We start from the raw sequence: 21961 nt of genomic DNA, 5'->3' as shown, positions 1-21961 counted from the left end.
AAGTCTCATTTTCATCTTGTTGCTGTCCTTCTTTCACAAGTCACCCCGACACCCATCCCCACCCACTCCATCCTGCTTATACCTATTCTCAGTGAATTTAATGTAAACAATATTCATAAAATTGTTCAAATTCATTTGGTAATGATGTCATTAATCTGTATTGCTTGAGAAAAAGCTTAGATCAGGTCGTGGATGCAGTAAAGAGGGCGTTACGAGTAAAAGAAGAATTAGAGGAATTTTAAAGTTTAATAAATCATGCTCTCTTTCATCAGGACAGAGGAGGGTTTGAAAATCATTTTACACTTTCCAGCCCTCATGAGCATGAAGGGATACACATATTGAGCACAATTCTTTTTTATTAAATGTGCAAAGAACATGAGATAGACTGAAAACATGCGATAGACTGTCTAAATGTCATGGACACGGCGGAAAGACCCCACATTGGGACTCATTGCAGCCCACTCATTGAAGCGGCGGTACTCTCCTCTTTCCAGGAGATACTGGCGTCCACGATAGTTGGGAAGCTCGTAGAAGACCCAGGCGCCATCCTGCACTTGGGCAGAGTGAACCTCCCGGTGGTGCCAGCGGTCGGGCAGGTTGTTCTCATCTTCAGTGCAGTCCAACATCTGACCGCTGAAGTCAGGACGCTCATAAACACGGACCCTGAATGCACCAGAGGTCTGTAATGCAAACATCAGTTCAGTCTGAGTGGTAATACCATTTGTGTTTTACAACAGTGCTAACTGGCATCTACAGCCATGTGAATGCAGTATGCATTTAAAAAAAAATCTATTTGAAAAAGACACTAGCAAATATCCGACATTGATCTTGGAATATAAATCATTTATCATTTCTAAGCTCTTCAGTCTAATTTGTCATAAAACTGATTAAAACCTGAACCTAAGTGACGACTAACTGGGGTTTTCATTGTCAATAAATGTAACATCTGGAATAGACAGTTAAACTATCACACTAATGACATGAGGTGAAAAGTTACTAAAGACTGATTAATTCCACTCACGTTCCGTATGATCCGACATGACCTGATGCTGTCATTGTACCCCATCCAGCTCTGATAATGTGGATACTCCCCCCTGGTCAGTATGTACTGGTAGCCCATGTAGTTAGGCCTCTCGTAGAGTACCCAGGACCCACTCTCTACGCGGATAGAGTTGCAGTGACTGAAATGGGCGTTCAGCTCTGGACAGTCACTGCTGCACTCATAATAGCGACCTTGGAAGTTTCTGTCTTCATAAAATACGATCTGTGAATGGATATGCATATTCACACTTCATGCTCGAGGTGCTGCTGCTGCAGTTGAATCTTTAAATCAGATAATGTTCGTCGTCCTACCTTTCCCACACGGTCCATGTTTGGCCCTCACACCAATTTTTGAGCACCGTTTCTTTATCCCACCTTTTACATAGACATTATTGCCTACAGCCTTGGTCCAGATTTATATATGCAGTGTATGTGGGCACACTGAAATGCACTGCCAGGGGCATCATTGTTATTTTAATAGCCTCAGCATTTATATCAGCACAATGGCTGATGCTGCATTTGTTTTAGCTTTATACAGTGTTTACAGTGGCTGACCTTTTGATCTGTCAAAGCCCGATTCCAGAAACGATTTATTGATCCAATTAAAGTGTCTGCTGCAAAGCTGCTGCAGCTGCACCTGATGCTGTAAAGTTGGCTTGTGGCCACATAGCAACATGATACTGGCTTTAACTAGGCTTGAGTGGAGGGGACAGGTGATGCTCCACCCTCCATCAGCAACCCCACCTTGGTACAAAGTCAGCTGACAGCTATCACATGAGCTCTGCCAGACGTGGTGTACAGCTACATGTAGAATTAGGAGCAATACAACGTTTGAGAGAATATATATTTTCATTTCCTCTAACTTGTGGTGAAAAGATTGAGATCATGCAATCTCCCCTTAATGTATTCACAAGAAGAGACAAGTGCAATGACACATTCAAATTAAAACAATATATTTTTTTAACAGGTCACATTTTAAGCCTTTATGATTCTTCTGATGGAGCCTACAACTGCTTTCAGAGCTCCCCACTCTGAGCAGTGGTGGTACTCCCCTTTCTCCAGCAGGTACTGACGGCCGCTGAAGTTGGGGTGTTCAAAGAACACCCAGGTCCCCTCTAGAACCTTGCAGGACTGGACTTCTTGCCGGAGCCATTTATCCTGGACTGACTTTATGCTTTCTGTCAGCTCCAGAGATTGGCCAATAAAGTTAAGTCGTTCATACAGCATCAGCTTGTAGGGCCCTTTGGGCTGAAAGTAAAGAAATGTAGTCAGTTTGACGTGTGACGTGTTTTTCTACTGATCACTTCTAGGCGGAGACTTACATTTCTGATGATCCTGCAGGATCTTACACAGTCATTGAATCCCATCCAGGAGCTGTAATTATTGTACTCTCCTGGACCAATGACATATTGGTAGCCGGTAAAGTTGTTGCGTTCGTACAGAACCCACCAGCCACCTTCTACTTTCACTGAATTGCATCGGCGGATGTAACCATGCAGGTTTGCTGAGTCCCCTTTGCAGTCATAGGACTTTCCTTTGAAGTCCCGATCTTCAAAAAACACAATCTAGAAAGAGCAGAATTATACAGAATTTTACTCGCATCGAATTCAATCTGAATCTGTGTTAACTGAAATATCTACAGCACTAAATTTAGAGCCCAATTAGATCGTCTATGAATGCTGTAAATTCTCACCTTCTCCATCTGCCGAGCCTAAAATACTACACTAAGTTACCAACGTAGTACTCTTTATACATGGCAGAGACAATGCTACCAAATGCATGGTTAGCAGTGCCTGTAACCATGATTACAATTCAAATATTCGTCTAGAGTCTGCCTATTGTTCTTACTCACTGAATTGCTTTTCCGAACACAATGATTGTTTAGCAGTGCCAAGAATCTAAACCTGCTTGGTCTAAACAGATTTGAAGCACAGCTATAAATGTGTGTGTGCAGTTTTATGTAAAGCTTTTGTTAAGCTGTTGATTATGAAAGTTTGAGTTCAAATAAAATCTATGATCCTTTTTTTAACCTTTTTTCTTTTGTATTATTATCTGCATGCAATCATGGAAACAAGTAGTGTATGTGTATCCTTGAATGATGAAACATTAACTGAACTGGTGTACAGAGGTCCCTCATTTGTCGTGGGAGTTACGTTCTAAAAATAACCCACGAGAAGTGAAATCGGCGAAGTAACGAACTTTATTTTTTACAATTATTATAGATGTTTTAAGGCTGTAAAACCACTCACTACACACTTTATACACGTTTCTCAGAGAGGCATGAACATTTTCACACTTTTCTCTCTTGTTTAAACACAAAGTTCAAAGTACAGCACATTCAAATATACAGATTTATGTATATTTGAATACGAGGCCGCGAAAAGGTGAACCACGTTATAGCGAGGGACCACTGGACTCACAAATCATATCTCTTAGGAAAAATTCCCAATATCAAAAAAAAAACAAAAAAAAACATATAAAAGTAGAGTATTTTGAGTTCCCAATCAGGGAATTTGCTAAAACCAACACTAACAAATATGAGAACATTACAGCAATGTTTTAGTAAGTTCATAACCTTACAAGATCAGTATAACCTGTTCACATCCACCAATGACCAGCCAGCAGCTTAGGGTGTGTCTTTGAAATAGAAATAGCTTCAAATCAACTCTCTTAGATGGAGTTCTTCCCTTTATACTACAGGTGTACTATCCATTATTCTATTCCAAATATGTAAGAAGACAAAATGTAACCTAACCCAGAACAGGTCACTTGCAATGTGATGGTTATGTGATGGAAGTTAAGAAATTCAATTATGATGCATTTTATCAATGTAAAAACAATCATTTTAAGATTAGCCCTATTCATGTTATAGGTTCTATATTGGTACAGTGATTATTGATTTTTGATTTTACAGTTGAAAATGGCCATCTGAAAATGCATTTTTCTGTTATTTTCGTCATGAACCTAAATACTGCAGGATGCCTAAAAATTAAGCTTATGTTATACTCAGTTAATTTGTTTAGTAAAGTTCAGTAACCACAGAGTGATATAGTGTGTACCACAGAGTGTAATAAACACAGTGTATCAGTGCTTATACAAAAAAGTGTACATACACTTTTCTAAAATGATCATATGAAAATAAACACTATATCATCGTTTTATATCTTATTTTACATATTTGTACTGAGCCATAGAGTGGAAACGTAAAAACTACAACTTTACAAGAGGGTCTTTATCTTTGTGCAGCCATTATTTCACTCAGCAACATGCATTATTTGAAAATGTTTAACTTTTATGGGTTTGTAAAAGAACTTTCATCTTCCTGTTGTTAAATTTACTTGTTTTTTCTCATCTGATTATGCATATATATAACTAGACCTCTGGGTTGACTTAAGCAACTTCAAAAAAGGTTTAAAGAAGATGAAGGAGAGACTAAAAGCAGCTGACATAACAGGTAATGTAATAAGAAGCAACAGAGGCTGCATTGTTATGAGTAAGAAGTGTATTTATTTATTTAAGTATCGCACTTGGAGTGCTGGAAAGAAGTACAGGGTATAGGAGGGAAAAACAGTGTTGGAGGGAGGAACTTCCGGATCTTCTTCAAGAGTTCTAGAACTTATTTAAAGGTTACAAGACTTCCATGGTATCAAGACTCTGTTGGTTGTCTTATCAGCAAGACAACCAACAATAACCAAGCAATGTTCTAGAATACAGAGTCCTGCAGCTTGATCCGTCTGTCAGATTAAGAACATTGTTGGCTTGGATAATTTTTTTCACAAGCTGCAGAACCCTACTTTGGTGCTGCTGCTCTAGAGTTCTGTGACCATTCGGAAGGATCCTGCAGCAGGGGAGTTGGCGCCCCAGTCTGTATAGTTGGGGTACTCTCCACGTTCCAGGAAATACTGGTGTCCATGGTAGTCTGGTTGCTCATACAGGACCCATGCACCATCCATCACTACGCAGGAGCGCAATTCCCGAAACTTGAAGGTCTCATAAACTGATGGGCAGTCTTCGACACACTCAGCTGCCTGGCCTCCAAAATCCTGCTTGTCGTAGAATCTGATCTTCCAGGATTTTCCATAGACCTGTAGCAAGTCAAATCTCACAAAATCAGGTTGGTGTTTTGCATTAAATAATAATACTTTGAACTCAAAACTACACATGGGTTTCTTGGCTGTTTTCCCACTTTCCTTAAATAATTGATGTGCATTGGCACGGGCATAAAGCACCCAGCTGCCAAATCATGAGCCTTTTATCTCTCCTTTTTGTCTGTTGGTCTTTGACTGATTACTGCTTGGTTGGTGCACTCTGTGGTATTTTGCTGCAGCCAAGCACTCCTCTACAACTTGTTAGAATAGGCCTATTGAACCTTGGAGAAACTGGGTCACATTATGATATTGTCAGAGCTGTTACAATAAAAAGGAAAATCAATTCTAAAGAATGAATGTTAGTGTCTACCGCCTTACGTTTTTAATTGAACGACATGACTTGATGCTATCGTTGAATCCCATCCAATGCTGGTGATCGGGGTATTCACCTGGGCTCAGGATGTACTGGGAGCCTGTGTAGTTGGGATGCTCATACAGCACCCAGCACCCACTATCCACCTTAATGGAATTGCAGCGACTAAAATATGAGGTCAGGTCAGGACTGTCAGTACTGCACTCATGACTACAGCCTTGGAAGTTCTTGTCTTCAAAGAACGCAATCTGGATAGATGAATATACAAAAATTACTCAGTATTTTACAACATTAGAATACTTTGACTTCTTATGCAAATAAGACAGGCGATAGTTTGCACTCTATTCACTCAAACAGCATTTGTTCCTTACCTTCACCATTGTTACTGATATTGCTTGTCTGCCATCCAGCTGCAGCTGTGTTGTGGCTTATATTGAAAAGTAGAATGTGCAGACGAGGGAAAGCTATTGTCATCTAAATTACCTTGATTTGCATATCAGCAAAATGGTTTGGTCAAGTTTGATTTCCCTTTGTCTACATGTGATAGCCTCATATCAAAGAAGTGCCAAATGTGACATGTAAAAGTACTACTACTTGATGATAAATGTGTTGTTTCTTTTCCACTGAATTCTTAGTCTCGGTCAGCACTCTTTTTGTACACCTGAAAATCATTTGGTTATTTATCCACATTTACAGTTTGTTTTTTGCAGGATGAGATAACTAATGCATTTTATCATGACGGCAAGAAGAAGCAAGGCAGTTATTTAGTTTTGGATGACTGTTGGCTGTATTTAACCCTGAAAATAGGATCTCTTGCTGCTTTTGTCACTAATTTATATCCATATTTGTCTTGTTCTTGTCAGTGATTCATGTATTTTGCACGCTAATCTAAAGACCTTTTCACCTGTAAACAAGTGCGCTCCCACAGACTGCCAAATTAAAGTTATATATCTTCTATAATATGACTTGTATAAACAGTGGTACTATTGGACATAATATCCATTATATTTTCTGTTATTTTCTTTGATGAGCGATCAAAAAGGTTGGTAATTACAGGTCACTGTTGGCTTAGGATGCTCCATGAATGGCATGGTTTCTGATTATAGTACATATTAAATAGAGTTAAACTTAATTTGGTTTTCATTTTAGTTACATTTAATTCAGTAGTCTGAGGATCTCGTGTATGTTTAAATACATACAAAAGTTACATAAAAATGCTAAATAGTCATTAAACTAGTTAAAAATGATTAAATACACACTAAACACTCTACGTTAAAGCCATCATTACTGCCAGCGATACACTTAATTGTAAATTATTTTGGTGTATTGTATACATTATACACTGAAAAACGTTTTACTCAAAGCAAATGCAGAAATTCGCTGACTTCTTTCATTTTAAAGTATTGGCATTTTCAGTTTGTTTTCCTTTTCTCCAAAACATAGACAGAGGATGACTCACAGATTCTCATGGAGGCACAGCTGGGAAAAAGCCAGAGAAAAACAAAATATTAGATCTTTGGTTGGTATTCTCAAAATCAAATGCATCTGCAGTGGGGGAAATCAATATTTCCCCCACTGCAGATAGATAGAAAGATTGACTTGATAGACTTGATTTTGCCACCATATAGTTGCCCCTTGCTGACCATTAGAAAGAATGCAGCTTGTATGCACTTCATCACAGGACCTGTAAAACTAATGGGGGAGGGGTGTCTGTGTTTTGTTTTTGTTTTTTTCTTTAAACAGACGTGTTGCATTTCATGGCATTATGATTGCAAATACAAATTTTTGCAGATGCAGTAAAGTAAACCTATGGTCGTTTGAAAATGATGATAGTGAATTCTTACTGGTCTGAATTGATACATCCAAACAAAGTACAACAATTAAGCCAAACACACAGGTTAAATGTGACCAAATGAAGATTTGTGTGAAGACATGTAGAAACTGTAGCTCAGTTCTCCTCCCTCCTCTCCGGCCTTGTGTCTTCCATCCACTTCCCCTCCCTTTGTTCTGGATCGTGATGGCACAAATGAAATTAACAGCGATCGCAGAGCTGCTTATTCATCAGCTTCCAGATAATTTGAATGACAAAACCCTGTTACAGCGCGTATCAAGTATAAAAGCTGTCTGGCAGCCACAGGTTGTTGGACAGTTTCCCACAAATACAGAACATCAAACATGGGCAAGGTATGCAGAGAGCAGACCGGAAAACAAGCACTTTTCAAATTTAAGACAAACTCTGCAGATGAACAATGGAGAGAAATAAAAGAGAAGGTCAGCTCTGACATCTTTTCTAAATCAATTTTGTAAAGTTTTTTCTTTCTTTTCCACAGATCATCTTCTACGAGGACAGGAACTTCCAGGGTCGCTCCTATGAGTGCATGAGCGACTGCTCTGACATGTCCTCCTACCTGAGCCGCTGCAACTCCTGCAGGGTGGAGAACGGATGCTTCATGGTCTACGATCGCCCCAACTACATGGGGAACCAGTATTTTCTGAGGAGGGGCGAGTACTCGGATTACATGTCTTTTGGCATGAGTGACTCTATCCGATCCTGCCGATTAATTCCTCAGGTACTCAGGGATTACAACAAGGAAAACATGTCTAGTTCATATAATATCATAGTTTATATGATATAAGAAACTATGATATTGTTGAGCTGATGAAACTGCTTTTCACACACTAAGTCTGCAAATCTGATATCAGCAACATTTCACTGTAGCCTTTAACAGTCCAACGTTTCCTCTCCTCCTTTAACTAACAGCACAGAGGCTCTTACAGGATAAGGATTTATGAGAGGGAGAACTTCCAGGGCCCGAATCATGAGCTGATGGACGACTGCGACAACATCATGGACCGCTACAGCCTGTCTGACTGCCAGTCATGCAATGTGATAGATGGCCACTGGCTGATGTACGAGCAGCCCCACTACAGAGGCAGGATGGTCTACCTGAGACCTGGAGAGTACAGGAGCATGAGAGATATCGGATATAGTGGCATGAGGCTCAGCTCTGCTAGACGTATAATGGATTCCTGTTGATGCAAAGGAAAATAATGCGCTGAATAATAAAGTGAAAGATTAAACTAATGCCATCTGATATTGAGTAGATTTGTGATGTACGTGCGTGCGGGTGGGTGTGTACGTGTTTGTGTGCGACTGTGTATTCATATCTCTGTGGGGACCAAAACTGTAAGTTTACTATACTTTTGGGAACCAACAATTCTTATGGGGACAGAATCCCAGTCCCCACAAGTTTAAAGGTATTTTTCAGACTCAAAATGTGGTTTTAGTGTCAGGGTTACAATTAGGTTATGGTTAGGGTAAGGAGCTAGGGAAAGCATTATGTCAGTTAGACGTTCCCACAAAGATATGAATACATGGTAGTGTGTGTGTGTGTGTGTGTGTGCGTGTGTGTGCGCGTGTGGTGCGTGCGTGTGTCGGGGAGGAGTCGGGTGTCAACTACACTGTAATATATGAACTCATGCTAAAAAGCACACTACAGAGCTATAATAGCATACATAATAGAGGGATATTCAATTCCTCTAATTTCTAATGCAATTCTAGTTTATTTATAATAATCACAAAAATAGTTGCCCCAATCTTCATTAGAGAAGATCCTACAACGCATACAATAATAATACAAGAGCACATGTGTAACTTAAGACAGTATTATATCTGCTATGAAAATATCATGTTGCAGAAATATGTACAAAATGCAGTTAAATTACACATTGTCACAACAGTGTATATAAAAGATGTGTGCCTTAAACCAGATTTCTTTCTCCAACAGGAGGTGCCGCCTCTTGTTGCAAAAAGAATTGCAAAAATCTAAAATAAAATTACCGTTTATTCCTCTTGATCTCAGGCCAAACTAAACAGTTCATGATCTCAAGTTTCTTTATATCTAGTTTCAAGTCATGCTTCTCCTTTTGTAAAATATGGTCAATATGAGAGTCAAAATGATAAAAAAAAGCAGGATATGCATTTCCTTGATTGTCATGTCATGTTTCAAAAGCAATGGTGAAGACACTCTGGATTTTATATGCTACACAGGTTACAACACACAGTTTAGACTGAATGATTTGTATTCACAATAAATGTTATTAGTAATGTCACACATACAATTAAACACGCTTCTTCTGGGCTATATTCTCAGCAGCATATTAAACATATCAGGTCCCCATAAGGAGAATCATGTGCTAACGGCTGTCTAAATGACTCGGGTAAAGTTTGTAGCATGCGTGCTTGTTGTTTTTGTCTGCTTCCACTTGTCTTTGCACTAGGATGCTGTCGGAGTAAATGTGCAGTCATATTCGTTGTGTTCCCACTAGTGCTGTCAGCGTTAATCTCGTTGAAATGACGTTAACGCCACAACACGGCAAATCTCCGTTAACGAGCTACCGTGGATCGCCCCGTGCATGGGGCTAGACGGCCAACACGTTAACGAGCTAACTGCGCTAACACACTAGTTCCCACCCATGTAATTGAGCATTGCGTGGCACATCCAACATACTGTTTTACTTTAGTCCATGACGCGCTTACCTTCAGGGTCATACGTCACATGAAAACCAAAATAATTCCAAACGCCAGATCTTTTTTTTTTTCCTCCTCTTTTTCTTTTTTCTTCCCTGTCTATAAAAAAAGTCTCCACATCTTGATATTCCTCCTGTACTGCTGGTGTATTTTGTGACTTTGGGATCTTGACTGGAATTTCAAATAAAGTTCTTCGGGTTTAAACAACATTTCGCTGCAGAGTATTTCTTCAGATCTGAGGAATGTCTGGCACCGATGAAAACCAGATTTTATCAGACCTCTCCGTCAGTGTGATCTTATAAACTTTAAATCTTGAAGTTTTGCTTTTAACCTTGATGGACTCTTGCATGCTTATAAGACACCTTGGCCTGGAAACTTTCCTTAATTTTGATTGCTGTCAGGTGAATTTCTTTGGGGGGGGGGGGCTGATGTGAGGATACTTTTTTTTTTTTTTTTTTTTTTTTTTTTTTTTGTGTGTGTGTGTGTGTGTGTGTGTGTGTGTGTGTGTGTGTGTGTGTGTGTGTGTGTGTGTGTGTGTGTGTGTGTGTGTGTGTACATGTTTACATATCCTTGTGGGGACCAAACATTGGAAGATTACTTGTGGGGACCAACAGCCCTTATGGGGACAAAGTCCCCGTTCCCATGAGTTTGAATTTTTAAGACTCAAAACATAGTTTTAGTGTCAGGATTACAATTAGCTTAGATAGATAAAGTTATCACAGTGTTTCCAATTATCAAGAACTGGAGTGACAAATTCAAAGAAGACACTCTGTACAGAAACAACATTGGGAGAGGTAGAAAGTGAAAGATTTCAAAGACTCTGGACCAAAAACTAGTGAGAGATTTGTCTAAAGACCCCAGAACAACTGCAAAGATACTTGTTAATGGTTTTGCCAACTCAAGAATGTAGCCTCAAAAAGGCAACAGGAGTGGACTGTGAGGTTGCAGATCAGTAAAACCTTCACACCTTGAAGTAGGACAACCTGGACAAAACTCATGTACTGGAACGTATTGGAAGCACGTTCTTAATTAAGTTAGGTGAGGTGAAATTACAGTTCTTTGGATACAGAGATGCTGCTTATGCTTGGAGAACAAAGAACACCATCCCCACATTTAAACACGGTGGTTGGAGTATTTTGAGAACTGAAGACCGAGGTCCACCCTAGAAGACTATTGATTAAGAGAGATTTGCCAAAGAAGAATGGGATTGCTCAGTAGATGTGTGCGAGACTTCTACAAACATTTGTGAAAGAATGGGTTGTTCCCAGGAGCTCAGTGAATTCCAGTGTGGTAGTGTGATCAGCTGCAACCTGTGCAACTACTAAATATCGCACAATATTGAAAGACGTGAGACTTGAAAACTAAACGACTACAGGCTGTTCCAGTATACAATTATCTATTAGCATAGCATAATAATTTTAACCCTTGTAGTAAAAAAAAAAAAAGCTGCATTTAAATTTTGTCTTAAACACCAGGTGACTATTGGAAAAAAGACTTTTATAAAACCTTTAATTTCAACCAGAATCTCTTCAGCATGAAAAGAGTTTTTAATTTGTTTTTTTAAGGTCTTTTGCAAAGGAGATCAGGGCTTTACTATTCCATATTTATGAAACAAGCAAAGCATTCACATCAAGACCTTTTCATAACTTTTAAATCAAATATTGCTTTTTAGTTGCTGTTGCGTCACTTTATTTTAATCTTTTAGCTGCACAGCGCTTCAATAAACACCTGGTGCTTTTAAATGTCCTTACAAACACATTGACTTACCTATTTTCCTTTTTGTTGCTGATCCTTGCACAATAATTTCGCAGCATGTGGCAGATACAGAGCAACAGTAAATTTGCAGACCAGAGGACAACTTGTTTTGATCAAATCTAGGTTGCAGCTTATTGTCTACCTTATCACAGCTGGAAATAACAGTTTTAAATTGCTTTTGGGAGAATATTTTTTTGAAAATATGGGTTTTGACTTAAAACCTTATTGACCTGCCTGGGTCCATAATATAGGCTACCTCAAATAGAGTGTGCAGTGTTGTTAGTTGTTCTTGATTCATGAATGTATCTGCTTCTCATTAATAGGAGTTTGACAACACATCTTTACAGCACACATGCTGGCCTGTCATAGCAGGAATTTCACAGTTATTAATGGTTCTCTATTGATACAGTAACTCTGAAGGCAGCAGTTAAATCTAGTCACACTAGCAAGGTGAAACAGAATCTTGCTAGTATTCCTGTATTCATTACATTTCCAGCACTTTGAGTGATTAGATATCCCATTTACAGTGGCTTGCAAAAGTATTCAGCCCTCTTCAACTTTTCCACATTTTGTCACATTACAACCACAAACATGTATCAATTTTTTTGGAATTCCACGTGGAAGACCAATACAAAGTGGTGCACACGTGAGAAGTGGAACGAAAATCATACATGATTCCAAACATTTTTTACAAATAAATAACTGAAAAGTGGGGTGTGCGTAATTACGCCAGATCTGAATGAGGGTGGGGGAGGTTCAATTTGCCATGTTGCAAGGAGAGCTTAACTTCTGTCTGGCTAGCTTGCCCTGCGCTCAGTGAATCTGCGTTCGACTACTCCGCCTAGGCTGCACTGTCGAGCGCAGATCCACTGAGCGCTAAACACAGACAGCATCGTCAGAAGGAAAGTTGATAAAATAAATTAAAAGTTTTGTATTGTTCGATACATATGCGTACCGAACCAAAAGCACTGTATCGAACGGTTCAATATCGATACGAGTATCGTTGCACCCCTAATAGATATATATAGATATAGATACATACAATGCTGAGGATGATGTACATCAGAGGTCCCCAACCTTTTTTTTGCTACGGACCGGTTTATGTCTGACAATATTTTCACAGACAGGCCTTTAAGGTGTCGCAGATAAATACAACAAAATAAAAGCAGTACTGGTACCAAAAAAAAGAAGATTTATTCATAACACATGGGAAAAGACCCAGGGATAAAAATGATAAAAACAAATAATGATAAAAACTGATTAAAAACCCTGAAAACCATAAATTTCACACCCAAGCCTCAACTCTCGCAGCCCGGTACCAAACGACTCATGGACTTGGCCTGGGGTTTGGGGACCGCTGATGTACATGATGCAGTGGTAGACCGTGATCACCAGTCAGTATTGGTAACTAGTAAATGTGTTTGCCGAGATGTAAATGCTGTGATGTAAAAACTACAGTCTTTTCTTCACAAATGTAACTGTGTTTAAATCTAAAGTTGAAGCATTTGTACATTTGATCAGTTGCTCAGCTCTGATATGCATTCACATAATAGACTGAACACGAGGATGTAACAGAGTGCTTTTCAACACACAGCAATCACTGACAGTACAAAGAGTCCCAGCTGATACATCTGCTCACTGTCACCCACCTGTACCCCATATGAGAGCCACAGAGGTTGGCACTGCACCAGATGCATACAGTCTGGAATAATAACCATTTACAGAGCGATTTAACAAACATTATAGCCCTGTATGGTATCCTGCTGAGTAAGATATTCAAAACAATGGCTCCATAGATCATTTAGCCATCATGATGGGTATAAAAGTGACAGAGAGCTTGGCTGGGCCAAGTACGAGTGGAATCAGGGACAGAATTGACGACCAAAATGGGCAGAGTAAGAGAGAAATTTACAAACTGTTGCTGTAATTGAGACCAATAAACACTTGATTAAATCATACATTAAACTGTTTTATTTTCAGATCATCTTCTATGAGGACAGGAATTTTCAGGGTCGCTCCTATGAGACCAGCAGTGACTGTGCTGAGCTCACCTCCTACCTGAGCCGCTGCAACTCCTGTAGGGTGGAGAGCGGCTGCTTCATGGTGTACGAACGTTCCAACTACATGGGTCACCAGATGCTGGTGAGAAGGGGAGAGTACCCTGACAACCAGCGGCTGATGGGAATGAGCATGAGCGACTGCATCCGTTCCTGCCGCATGATTCCCATGGTATGTAAGACCTGAAAATATATAGAAATATACAGAAACTATGGGGTACCCCACATGTTTCAAAATAAAAGCATTTATCAGGCAGTGAGAATATTTTTTGCTTGCATGTGCTGTGCACAAACTTGTAAGCTTCTTAATCATTTTGTGCTTTACTTCTATCTACTTCTATTTTCTGCAGTTATATGTGTTAAACAAAACAACTCTAATATTGCTGATAAAGTAATGATCTGACCTTTCACAGCACAGAGGGCCTTTCAGGATGAAGATCTATGAGAGGGATAACTTCGGTGGTCAGGTGCATGAGCTGATGGACGACTGCGAGAACATCATGGACCGCTACCGCATGTCTGACTGCCAGTCTGCCAACGTGATGGATGGCCACTGGCTGATGTACGAGCAGCCTCATTATAGAGGCAGGATGATGTACCTGAGACCTGGAGAGTACAGGAGCTTCAGGGAGATGGGGATGGGTCCCACGGACATGAGGATTGGATCCATCAGACGTATCATGGAATCCTGTTAGGCGAGACAGACAAAATAAATAAACTGTTAATAAACAGCTCGTATCTGTTTCAGTTCATCATTTGGGTCGACTTCCCTGGCAAACTCACAAACCTGAGAGAAAAGTGCATGAATTATCAGCAACTGGCTGCTCTTACTGTTGATAGTTTATCCACGGTGTCACTTAATTCTTCTACTTATGAAATGTGTTGTGTCATATGAAGCACATGCCACTGAAAAATAAATTACTTAAATGTAAATAAAGCCGACATTACAGAACAACAGTTGTCTTTTATTTATGTTAATGCATGGTGCACTCCTGGTTAGCATAGGGCTGCTTTTCAGTCAGTTTTAATTTCCTGTTCTGCTCTGTGAAAACAGAAACAGAAAGTGTGTACATAAGAACATCTTTTGGTTTTATTGAAATACATTTTGTGTGGCAGAAATAACAGCGATGCATAAATCAGATGTATACAGGTAACATAAATGGTTAGCACACACTACACACAGCACACCCAGTAACTTATACTCAATCCCAGCCTATTGGTCTTGATATGTCATTATGTCTTCAGACTTTCTACTTGTTACAATTCTCATAATGGCCATCAATAATGAAAGTGAAGGGTAATGATAGCTCTACTTGCCCTGCATGTCCTAAAGATGGAGATTTTACAGCTGTGGTGAGGACACTGCATATAAACTAAAAGAAGCTTCTGCATCTTGTTTGTTCTGGATCCTGAAGGAAGGAAGATTTAGAGCCACAAGAGAACACTTTACTTTTATGTAAGCTAGCAAGGTCATGACAATGTTGGAACACAGCTGTTTGACAAGAATTTAAAAGGGCTACTCAGTAATGGTCTTTCGCATCAGAGCTGGCTGAAAGTCTGGACGACTTAATCAGAGACGTGCTTTCTGAACACTGGAGAAAGCAATACAAATAAAAAGAGATGCTCATCTGGCACATCTCTAGGTACTCCAGGGGTACATAACTGTGTTAAAAAAGTGATTTTGTCCACTAACAGTTCCAATATTGTCATGTCATCGCAGGAGGTAGTATTATGTTATTGGCAATGGTAACAACTGTGAAAAAAATCATCAAGAAAAACACTGTGCAAGATGTCCCAAACAAGATTCTCAATTAGATATTTACTTTGGATTTTTGTAGAGCATGGGTCCCAAACTTCAATGAGCTGTGGCACTGTCATCTCATGTGAGGGCCACTTTAGTGTTAAGGTTGTACAATAAAACAAACAAACAAATATTTATGAAAATGTAAATGTTTTTTCTCACTCTTAACTAATTGAAGCCTTTCATGAACTACCAAATGAATATAATAACTATAACTGTTTGTATTTAACAAAATGACAGTGCAGACATAAGTGAAAACTTTTCTTTACAAATAACTAACAAAGTCAATCCCTCAACATGTTTGTGCTCTCTGCTCGTATTGCCTTCATATTAAATCACTTTGTGCTTTTTAAAGAACTTATTTTAACATTGGACTCAACAACAAACAAATCCTCCCCAACAAAAAAATTAACTTCAAGGGTCAAATTGCATTATATTTCTTCACATAGGGGTGATGTAGGCCGCAAGTGGCCCCCGGGCCGTGAGTTTGAGACCCCTGTTGTAGAGCGTGGAATATTTAATTTTTGTGTTGACAGTTTGGATTTTTGAAGCAGGCAAAGTCTTTATAAGCTGAAGGTTGCTCATTTTGGCCTTTACATTCTCGAGGTAATGCTGACTGAATATGGCAATGTTTTTCTGGTGGAAATGTAACAAAAACATTATAGTGGGATTGTTTAATCCCACTATAATGGGATTAAACAATCCCATTATAGTCCATAATATCCATATTGCACAGGCTCTCCACCATATCTCCCTGACAACTTATTTTTTTCTGTTTTCTGATCCGTATACAATCCATAACAAGTAGAAAGTCTGAAGACATAAGTGAAGTTATCTTTTTATGGAGCACAACCATTGCAGATATAAATAATTTGGTGATGCTTTTCCTATTAAAACTGGTCAAATTGCCGACTGTGATAAATGTCTATACCAACCTGATCTCATGTTGTCTGTTCATTTGAACCAAATAAACAGCAACTCTGCAGTGAATCTTATTAAATGGTATCCTGACAGACTTAGTGCTGGATGCTGTTTGCTAACTTCATCATTTTAACTTGTTCACATATTAGTATTCCCACAACTTGCACTCCTCACGAGCAGCCAAAAAATGCTCAGTTTATTTAAATTATTAGTTCAGAGGAAATTGATTACATGAAATGTTTCAGTTATTCATGTTTTTAAATCTTATCATGTTGCTCACTTGTAGCTGAACAAATTTCTAAAAACAAAAGAGAAGAAAAAACTAAAACTTTCTACCTTTACATATTGCACAGGCTCTCCACCATATCTCCCTGACAACTTATTTTTTTCTGTTTTCTGATCCGCATCTAATGCTCTACTTAACTGGACAATAAATCAGTTTTTGTGTGTTTTCATACCACAAAAAAGGAAATGATCTCTACAGTGTTCATATTTATATTTATAGTGTTTTATATTTTTACATAAACATATAATGACTTCAAAAACATCTGTTAGTAAATGAAATATCCTTCACACTGAAGACAGAAATGGTTGTCATACTACAGTTGGAAGCTTCTATTTATTTTCTTTATGTGTAACAACAATACCACATGTATACACTACATGCATTTCCACTAGTGTGGCGTCACAAAATAACCCTTTAGTTCCCTGACTGCTCAGTAGGCTTCTATGCCATGTTGCTGGGTCAGGGGTTTGCACAATAGACGCCACACATCCTATGTTCCCACACTGCAGGTATAAAAGTAACAGCTACCACTGACAGGAATACACAGAAGCCACAGCTCAGTCCTGAGGAACCACCAGAAGACCGTGACCATGGGCAGAGTATGTAAAGCATGGGAAAGATTTTTATTCATTAAAAAAAAAAAATCTGTGGATTCCTATTCTAACGAGCTTTGTTGTTCTTTCAGATCATCTTCTACGAGGACAGGAACTTCCAGGGCCGCTCCTATGAGTGCATGAGCGACTGCTCTGACATGTCCTCCTACCTGAGCAGGTGTCACTCCTGCAGGGTGGAGAGCGGCTGCTTCATGGTCTACGACCGCCCCAACTACATGGGAAACCAGTATTTCATGAGGAGGGGCGAGTACGCTGACTACATGAGCATGATGGGCATGAGCGGTGGTATCAGATCTTGCCGTATGATCCCCATGGTAGGTGTAAAGTGGTGGTACTTCCATATAAGACCTTTTTGGAATTAACATAAGTTTCATGCTTAATTTTATTTTGTCTTGTGTCTATAAAACAGTACAGAGGCCAGTTCAGGATGAGGATCTATGAGAGGGAGAACTTCGGTGGTCAGATGTACGAGCTGATGGACGACTGCGACAGCATCATGGACCGCTACCGCATGTCCGACTGCATGTCCTGCAACGTGATGGATGGCCACTGGCTGATGTACGAGCAAGCCCCACTACAGAGGCAGGATGATGTACCTGAGGCCCGGAGAGTACAGGAGCTTCAGGGAGATGGGAATGAGCGGGATGAGGTTCATGAGCATGAGGCGCATCATGGACATGTGCTAATTTTACATTTTGACTTCAATAAATGATATAAATTTCTAAATTCTTGTGTCATGACATTTAATTTCATTACTGTGAACCTTTTTAAGATCATTCATACTGAATTCAAATGCATTGAGTATCAGTGGAAACCACCGAGTAAAAAACATGTTTTCATTCTTCTTTTGAATGGCATCTCCAAAAGACTGAATTACCACCTGTTTCTATTTGATTTGTAGAAGTCAGCTGTGGTAGACAGCGATATATGGATATGCATCCAGCCTAGGTTATGGTATTTTTATTAATGCCTTTCAACAGTGTCGTTTCCAAGAGTAAATTCTGATTTGGTTCTGTGAAACAAACTGATGTGAATGTTCTTTATAAGTGTCTGGTTGGCATTTTTGGGTAACTTAGAGAAGTAACATTTCAGTATCACAGCCATTAAGAAGTAATCCATTACATTACAGCATCACATCCTAAGAAACAAATTTGTAAGCAAATTTTTGCTTTGCCAACATATAACACCACATACACAATGGTTTATTATGCATATGGGTACTGCATAAAAATAGAAAATAAAGTATATAATTTGTAACTATGTTTTGATTTATGTATTTGCAGTAGTCGATGCAAATATCATGAATGTGCTGAATTTAACAAAACTAGAGAAAATAACCACGATAATATGAAGAGATTTGCTTCCTTTTGGGTTCAGGGTCAACAAATTATCAGTATTTATTAGTAGTAGTCATTGTTTTGGAGCATCAAAGTGATATAGTTTATGGATGTAGTTCCATTCTGCCAGCTGAAAAGCACAATGTCAGCAGTAGTGATGTTCTGATTTGCAAAAGGAGAAATTAATCTGAAAGGCAATGACAGTACAAAGATATAAGGAACATAATTGTGTAGTGTTTTTCTTCAACTATCTGAGTATTCAGGTGAATATATTTCACCAAATCTTTACCCTGATTGGTTTTGACAGACTGCTCGAGAGCCAATTAGAATGCCTGAATAAGTAACATGACCACAACAGAGATGACATTTGAGAACTGACCGATAAAAGCAAGGCACCAACGAAAAGTCAGTGGCTCATATGGAGAAACTGGAAGAGTAGGTTTCAAATAAATTTTACCAGCTGACCATATTTGATGGTTGTGGAATTCCAGGTGGAGTTTATCTTTTTTTCTTACTGTCCCTGCATGTGTTTCTTCTAGATACTCCAGTTTCCTCTTACAGTCCATATGCATTAGGTTAATGGTGATTCTCAGTTGGCCATGGATGCAGATGTAAGAACATGTGGCTGTCTGTCTCAGTATAGTAAGAACATGTAAACCCCAGCCATCTAAGGATTCAAACCCAAGACCTTCTTACTGTGAGTCAGTGATGCTAACCACGGAACCACTGTGCTGCCTCTAAATCCAGTTCCCCTACGATCCTAAATGATTTCAGATCATTTGCACTTAAATCAGTTTTGATAAAAATATTTGAAAACTGGTGAGGTAGGCGATCTTGAGAAAAACAGCAGGTGGTTGACCGAGTCTCTCTACAGGCTACTGGGAAGAGTAGAAGATGCCACAGTAACTTTGTTCAACTCAGTTTTAAAAAACTTGGAGAGAAAAGGTTCTCAGCCACAATATTAAAACCACTAATGAGGCGAGCTGATTAATGAGTATTAATCATTCTGTTACAATCCTTTGCTTTTCCAGAAAAGTTTAGAGCATTGCATTCCAGTGGATCTTACTTTGACACTGAGCACCTGCCTGAACTTAGCTCTGAAGTGACTCGTGACACACAACAGAGATTCCAAGGCTTTGTTTTGACATCCAAACTCCCCAGATGACAGTCCAATCAAAGAACTCCTTAATGAGCAGGAATAAACCTTTCCTCCACAACTGCCTTTTAGAAATGTACTGCAAGCACTTTAAAACTACTTCAACAGAGGGAACATGTCTGTGTGAAAAGAGGAAGTAAAGCTTGTAGGAGTGCAATGAATACAGTTATTTCCTTTTCTAAAGTGGTGTTTTTTCAAGGTGTTTGATCTTTTTTATGAAAATAGTTTATAATCAGAAATTATTATCAAAGTTATTCAAAAGAAAGACAATGAAAGTAAAAAAAAAAAAGACTAAATACCTAATGATCTCACGGCCCAATTCCTATTTTTAAAACTTCATAGCAATGGAAAATGTCAAAAGATGAAGACTAAAGAACATATACATTCATCTGCACAATATGATTCTGCTGAAATCATTTATTCTGTTCATGAAATTGTCACGGTCTGGCTGGCAGACCGTGGGGAGATGGGGAAATAGGACCCAAACGCCGGACTCTTCAGTGCAACAGTGTTTATTTACAAGGTGGTGAAGTAAACAACAATAAATCCCCAGCTTCCCAGACTCCCGTGTAGTGTCTTCTTCCCAAAAGTCCCCGTGTAGTGCTCTCTGCCCCAGTGTCCCTGCACTCCCCGTGCTCACTGCTCCTTCTCGTCCCACACTCTTCCTGAGGGGAAAACAATAGAGGCAGCCGTTACACACTTATCCCAGCAGGGATACACTCACACTTGACTGTGCTTGAAGACTGACGTGTAGTCAAACGTAATAATCCAGTGTCGGTGGAAGCTCCACCGCTCATCTAAATAGCTCCCCCGACAAGCCCAGATGAGGAGCAGGTGTGCGGCAAGGACTTTGGGTGTGGCCAGCCCTCAAGTTAGGCCACGCCCCCAGGGCTGAAGGTGCCTGTAACTTGGCCACAGAAGAAAGGCAACACACACACACACACACACCTGCCTACATACAGATGTGGGCAGGGGCAGTGCAGACAACACACCAAATAATAATAATAATAATAATGATAATAATAATAATAACAATAATAACAATAACAACAACAGTCATAGTCCCCACTGCCCACGGACCCCGAGTCCCCAGAGCCGGGTCCGTGACAGAAATAACAAACAAACAACTCTCTTTTTTTGTAAATACCACCACTTGAAAACAAATTAAATATACAAATACCTGCCATAGCATTGAAAATCACAAATTCAAACTCAGTTATAACAAATCACCAAGTATACTATTTCTTTTTCCCTCTTTAACTCATACTCAGGAGTTTGGCAAAAGTTCGTATTATTAGCCTTGAGGGGCTCACTTTTACATACCTGATGAAAACAAATCCACAAACTACTATCTACTTATCTGGCTTGATAACTGCTATCTGGCTTGTTCGTATAAACTCACTATTGTACTATACAGCTTGCAGAAAATCTATACTTTTCAAAAGTCATTCACATCTATATAAATAACGTTCTAAGCTATTTTTATTAAAAAAAAAAAAAAACTCTGCTCTTGTGAAAGGAAAATTCTGTTAAGAGGTTATGACCTTGTTGGTATATGGGTAAGCAACTAAAAACTGTATAGGCTTCTATAACAGCTTGCTGTGTCAGGGCTTTGAACAATGGACAGGCAAACTGTCTTTGTCTCTGGCCAGGTATAAATACAACTTGTTCAGACAGCCAGTGCATCAGTTCAAAAACAGTTCTCTAAGAGACCTGAATCACCGCAGTCGACATGGGCAAAGTAGGAAACTAAATTGTTAAATCAACATTAATTAGCCTATACTTAAGTTATCTTGGAGAGCATGATTGTAAAAATGTCCTTGATTTTTCAGATCATCTTCTACGAGGACAGGAACTTCCAGGGTCGCTCCTATGAGTGCATGAGCGACTGTCCCGACATGTCCTCCTACCTGAGCAGGTGTCACTCCTGCAGGGTGGAGAGCGGCTGCTTCATGGTCTACGACCGCCCCAACTTCATGGGAAACCAGTATTTCATGAGGA

General features: G+C 39.3%; 6 protein-coding genes across 6 annotated transcripts; 3 read left to right on the top strand and 3 right to left on the bottom strand.

Moving 5' to 3' along the window:
* Positions 1-237: 237 nt before the first annotated feature.
* Positions 238-1465, bottom strand: LOC102295180 (gamma-crystallin M2). The gene is made up of 3 exons (XM_005933422.2): positions 1354-1465; positions 1022-1264; positions 238-680 (listed from the first exon to the last, which is right to left on the bottom strand). Exons 1-3 carry the CDS (start codon positions 1369-1371, stop codon positions 408-410), a joined length of 534 nt encoding a protein of 177 aa, XP_005933484.1. The 5' UTR covers positions 1372-1465; the 3' UTR covers positions 238-407.
* A 512-nt stretch (positions 1466-1977) lies between these two features.
* On the bottom strand, positions 1978-2821 carry LOC102294878 (gamma-crystallin S-1). Its single transcript, XM_005933421.1, has 3 exons — positions 2735-2821; positions 2364-2606; positions 1978-2289 (listed from the first exon to the last, which is right to left on the bottom strand). The coding sequence occupies exons 1-3, from the start codon at positions 2741-2743 to the stop codon at positions 2017-2019; spliced, it is 525 nt and encodes a 174-aa protein (XP_005933483.1). The 5' UTR covers positions 2744-2821; the 3' UTR covers positions 1978-2016.
* Positions 2822-4528: 1707 nt separating this feature from the next.
* Positions 4529-5903, bottom strand: LOC102294593 (gamma-crystallin M2). Its single transcript, XM_005933420.2, has 3 exons — positions 5874-5903; positions 5508-5750; positions 4529-5126 (listed from the first exon to the last, which is right to left on the bottom strand). The coding sequence occupies exons 1-3, from the start codon at positions 5880-5882 to the stop codon at positions 4851-4853; spliced, it is 528 nt and encodes a 175-aa protein (XP_005933482.1). The 5' UTR covers positions 5883-5903; the 3' UTR covers positions 4529-4850.
* Positions 5904-7627: 1724 nt separating this feature from the next.
* LOC102294286 (gamma-crystallin M3) lies at positions 7628-8587 on the top strand. The gene is made up of 3 exons (XM_005933419.1): positions 7628-7686; positions 7833-8072; positions 8264-8587. Exons 1-3 carry the CDS (start codon positions 7678-7680, stop codon positions 8537-8539), a joined length of 525 nt encoding a protein of 174 aa, XP_005933481.1. The 5' UTR covers positions 7628-7677; the 3' UTR covers positions 8540-8587.
* A 5040-nt stretch (positions 8588-13627) lies between these two features.
* Positions 13628-14800, top strand: LOC102292804 (gamma-crystallin M3). The gene is made up of 3 exons (XM_005933413.1): positions 13628-13683; positions 13769-14017; positions 14259-14800. Exons 1-3 carry the CDS (start codon positions 13675-13677, stop codon positions 14538-14540), a joined length of 540 nt encoding a protein of 179 aa, XP_005933475.1. The 5' UTR covers positions 13628-13674; the 3' UTR covers positions 14541-14800.
* Positions 14801-17341: 2541 nt separating this feature from the next.
* On the top strand, positions 17342-18193 carry LOC121815253 (gamma-crystallin M3-like). The gene is given in 4 exon segments (XM_042225270.1): positions 17342-17452; positions 17539-17781; positions 17877-18038; positions 18040-18193. Coding segments are annotated over 4 exon segments (528 nt in total). The 5' UTR covers positions 17342-17443; the 3' UTR covers positions 18154-18193.
* The last annotated feature ends 3768 nt before the right edge of the window (positions 18194-21961 follow it).

Source organism: Haplochromis burtoni, unplaced genomic scaffold (genome assembly GCF_018398535.1).
Source record: "Haplochromis burtoni strain Fernald_Lab_line unplaced genomic scaffold, NCSU_Asbu1 Contig_165, whole genome shotgun sequence".
Taxonomy (NCBI): Eukaryota; Metazoa; Chordata; class Actinopteri; order Cichliformes; family Cichlidae; genus Haplochromis; species Haplochromis burtoni.
Note: the sequence above shows the minus strand (reverse complement) of the source record. Positions and strands in the feature narration are given on the sequence as shown.